General features: G+C 33.7%; 1 protein-coding gene across 1 annotated transcript; it reads left to right on the top strand.

Moving 5' to 3' along the window:
* Positions 1 to 816: 816 nt before the first annotated feature.
* Positions 817 to 1322, top strand: CBG17119 (the record flags this gene model as incomplete). Its single annotated transcript, XM_045239362.1, has 2 exons — positions 817 to 945; positions 1209 to 1322. 2 exons carry the CDS (start codon positions 817 to 819, stop codon positions 1320 to 1322), a joined length of 243 nt encoding a protein of 80 aa, XP_045096149.1.
* Positions 1323 to 4491: the final 3169 nt, after the last annotated feature.

Genomic DNA, 4491 nt, shown 5'->3' with positions numbered 1-4491 from the left:
CCGACTCTGCCTATATAAACCTTCAAGTAGCACCCATTTGTATTCATTCCTCTTTCGCCCACAATAGATTCCCATACGTCCTTTTGTATGGACGTCGGGAATCTAATCCTATTGATTTTTTTGAAACTATTCCCAGTCTTAAATATTCTATAATGCTTCTAATTCTACGTATTCTTCTACGTCACATGATTGAGATTTTAAGGTGAGTCAGCAAAATACGTTTGGATAATGCGCTATTTAGAACGGAACACCCAATAACGTTTTCCCAAAATGATCATTTTAAAAAATTATCTAAATCGGAAAATTCAGAGAATTAGATCCAAATTTTTCAGCTTCCAAAAACTTTTTTAATCTCTGGTTTTTTTAAGTTTGTTAAGAAATTTATGAATTCGAAAAATGAGGTTTCTTCACATATAAATTCAAAAAATGAGATTTCTCCGTGAGTTCATGGCGAATAACATTTAACATTTCGAGTTTTTTTAGTCCCTGTTTTTGTGCATTTTTGAAGCTCTTTGTTTTTCACTGTATATAGACTTGGTAACAATTTTGGCTCTTTTCTAGTTTAGAGGTCCGAAAAAATAAATTAAAGGTCCCAATATAAAATAGAGGTCCAAAATTTGAAAAAAACGCACAGATATTGGAATAGTGTACCAGAGTTTGGAGGTTTGAATTTCGAGGCTCTATAGGATGATACGTGCGGTTTGTCTTTCTGATGGACCCTTTTATTGAGAAGAATACTAACAAAGATGCCTCATTGCCCATGTCTCGCTTTCCGTATGAAAAAAATGCGTTGTAAACGTGATTCTTTTTCCAGAAATGCCAAATCGTCGTGTTGCAAGACAACGCAAGAACGCTACTTCTCATCAAGGGACATCCAAAGGAATCAATTTGAAGAGAAGAAGACTATGTGACTCTTCTGAATCCGAATCAAAACAGGATGCTCAGGTACAGTTTCCCTAGAAAATTCTCTGTTTTTTGAAAAGTGTGTTTTCAGGAATCGAGACCCAAGAGAAAACTTGCACGATGCGTTACTTATGAAGATTCAAAGATGGTCCGACTCATAAGAAAACTGAAAAAGGGACCATGGATTCTAAAACAGATGACTTGTCTTCATCGTCATCTTCGTCGTCTTCAGAACTGGAATCGGACTCTGACGATACGGTATTAAATTTTCAATGTAGTGAAATATTTAAAAATGAATATTTCAGGATGTCGTGGAAGAAACGGACAATGAACAAGCGGAGGAACCAATTCAGGAGACGATCCCAAAACCTGGAGGAACAAAAAATGGAGAGATGTTTTTTGCTACAAGTGTTGTATAAACATTCTCAAAAAAGAAAACAAAATAATTATACGGAAGAACAAAGAGAGATTCTCCAGGCAATGCTTTGTGAGACTCATCATCCATCAGAAGAGCAGAAGAAAAATTATTATTCATCTAACACGATGCAATGTTTGGTTTTGAATTTTAATAAATTTTAATATGACAATCACAAACCTCTCCTAGAATCCAATTGAAACTGATCCGTTTCAAACGAATCGTAAAATGTCAAAAGCATTTTCCTTTAGTCCACGAAGTAATGTAAGTGGATTTCAGTATCTTGGCAACTTCAAGAACCAGGTCGATTCGTATGTTTCGAAGGACTAGCGTCGGAACTTTTGGAACAGAAAACAAATTAGTTCCGTCCTCCACAATTTGGCAAAACGTTTTTCTGCAATAAAAAAGGTGTATTCGGGTATTTTTTGTTATTAATATGGAATGACTCCCAAGTGTTGCCCTCGAAAAAAATTGAGACGTATATGGTTAAAAAGAGCGGAAAAAGTTATTCAAGAATGATAAAATTTTTTTGGGAAGTTACGGTCCAAAAAGTACCAAAAAATGGCTGAATTTTCAAAAAATCATAACTTTTTCAGTTTATGTGCGTTTGTTAAAATTCTAAGAAAAGTTGATAGATAAACAAAAAACTTTTAAGTAAAATTTTTTGATTTTTTTTCCTATTGATTGGATTATTAATTTTTTGAAAAATCGAAATTTTTTTCTATATCTCAAAAATTCCAGGTTAGCGTTTTTTTATTATTACCATTGAATTCAGCACATTTAATTTACTATAAAAACATGACAATACCCCGGGGGATTTTTCATGTTCACTCAAGTTTTAACAAAAAATTTCGATTTTTGGCTTTTGGCTGCTTTGAATTCGTTGTCCTCAGCGGCCGGTATGGTGAGGGGCATACTTGTTTTTGTGGTTATTACATGCGTATTATTTGCTTAGAGTGTTTACAACACAATTTTGCGACATCCAACACCAATTATTCAAATGCCGTACCATTTCTTAAAATCATCAATTTGAAAAAAGCAAAATTTTGACATGTGACAGGGCACATCTATAGTTAGACTTGATGGAAACGGCCAAACTTTTGTTTTAACATAATCACAATGACAAAATCTTGTGTTCAACTTGAACAGAATTTTGAATTAGGATCTAGAAATGAATATATTTACGATTATTGCTGCCGGACAACACTTTTTTGTGAAGTGTGACATGTGACAGGGCATATATATAGTTAAACTTGATGAAAACAGTCAAACTTTTCTAAAAACATCATCAAAAAGACAAAATATTGTGTTTGGTTTGAACAGAATTTTGAATTAGGCCCTAGAAATAAAAATATTCACTGATGATGAGACACTTTTTATTTTTGATCATAACTCGAGAATGAGCAAAAATTTCAAAAAACTGTAAACGCCATTCGATTCAAAATCAAAAAATATTATTGTAAAAGTAGTATCAGTTTGGTTCGTGTGGTGGAATTAGGTGTAACAGATAATGGTCGAGTTCGATAATCCAAAACTGAGGGATACCTTTTAAAAATCGTTCATTTCACCTAATTCCATAAAATGCAACAAACCAATAACGCTTGTCTAGTGGTATTTTTGATTTTGAATCGAATGGCGTTTACAGTTTTTTAAAAATATGTTTGAGTTTATTTTGAAAGTGATGCGCTTAAAAATAAACTCAAGCACAAACAAGTTTGAAAACAAATTGAATTTTTCGATTTGTGTGCTGGGAAAAATTCAAAAACACGAAAATTTCAAAAATTCAAAAAAATTTCGAAATTAGGCGTTTTTCATATTATTTTGGAGAACTTGACCTGCCAAAACTAAAAATCAGAAAGTCAGATGAAAATAATATAAATCAACAAGATTTCGGGTTTGTGAAAATTTTCTAACTACAGTAACCTTGCTGATTTAAATTATGTTTATCTGACTTTCTGAATTCTAGTTTTAGCATGACAAGTACTTCAAAATAAATTGAAAAACGCCTTATTTCGAAAAACTTTCACATTTTGTAATGTTTTGGTCCCACCACGAAAAATTCAATTTTTTTCAAATTTAGTCGTGTTTAGCTTCATTTTGAAGCGCATCAGTTTGAAAGACGATTACAAGAAACATCAGCAAATTTGAACCAGAAACAAAGAAGTTACAGTAGTTTCGAGATTTCGGGTTTGTGAAAATTTTGGCTCTTTACGATTTAACGGGGGTTTAGAAAATTAACGGGAGCTTTGAGAAAATTTTGTGAACTGATGGGGGTTTTGATAATTAACGGGGGTTTCCAAAAGGTGTCAGGGTTCCGTATCTTAAGGAAGTAAGCCAAGGGCTCTTTTTACATCCTCTGCCAAGATCCACACTTTGAGCCTCTACAAAAGTGGCCAAAACTCTGAAAACAGTTCTGAAAATAGTGACATGCATGAAGCAAAACTGGAGCTATAAATTTGTGTGTGACAACTTTTTTGGAAAATTTGAGCCTGGGGAAATATGCATCGTGAATGTGACAATAAAGAGTCATTCGAAATTTGGTGTTCAAATTTCAGAGAAAGGGGAGTCGAAAAGGTCTAGCCAGTATAATATGAACTCAGAAAGGTGGGGTTAAATGAAAAAGAGGGAGAATGAACATTGAATAAAAAGAATAATATAAAATCATTCAACAAATGAGCATGAATGTGTCTCAAATGTTTTGTTCAACAAAGGGAAATTCCAGGAAATCTAAGTTCAGGAGTTTAGAAAATTAGATGTTCTGAATTTCTGAATTTCTGGAATCCAGAAGCCAGGAAATTTTGAAATATCAAGAAGTTTAGAATTTTCAAAACTTCAAAAAAATCTGCTATTTTGGAATTTTGGAAGTCTGAAAATTCGAAGGATTTTATCCTTTAACTTTTGTTCGAGCACAGCGGACCATTTTCCGAATCCAAACACCAACAATAATCTCGATGAGAAGACACCCAATTAGGAGCAGGGCCAAGCATCCAATGGAAATTGCCAAGAAATCCAGAAAGGAGGTCCTCTAGATTTCTGTGGACCCGGTGCGGTATGGATTTTCTGGGATTCTGAATAAAAATCACAATAGTATGACAATGTACTTTAAACCTTACTGGGTAGCTGTTTCCGCGGATTCTCCAGAAGATTCTTCAATCGATCCATCGGCGTTTCTC

The sequence above is a fragment of the Caenorhabditis briggsae genome, assembly GCF_000004555.2.
Source record: "Caenorhabditis briggsae complete genome, chrX, whole genome shotgun sequence".
Classification (NCBI taxonomy): Eukaryota; Metazoa; Nematoda; class Chromadorea; order Rhabditida; family Rhabditidae; genus Caenorhabditis; species Caenorhabditis briggsae.
This window is presented reverse-complemented; position numbering and strand designations above follow the sequence as displayed.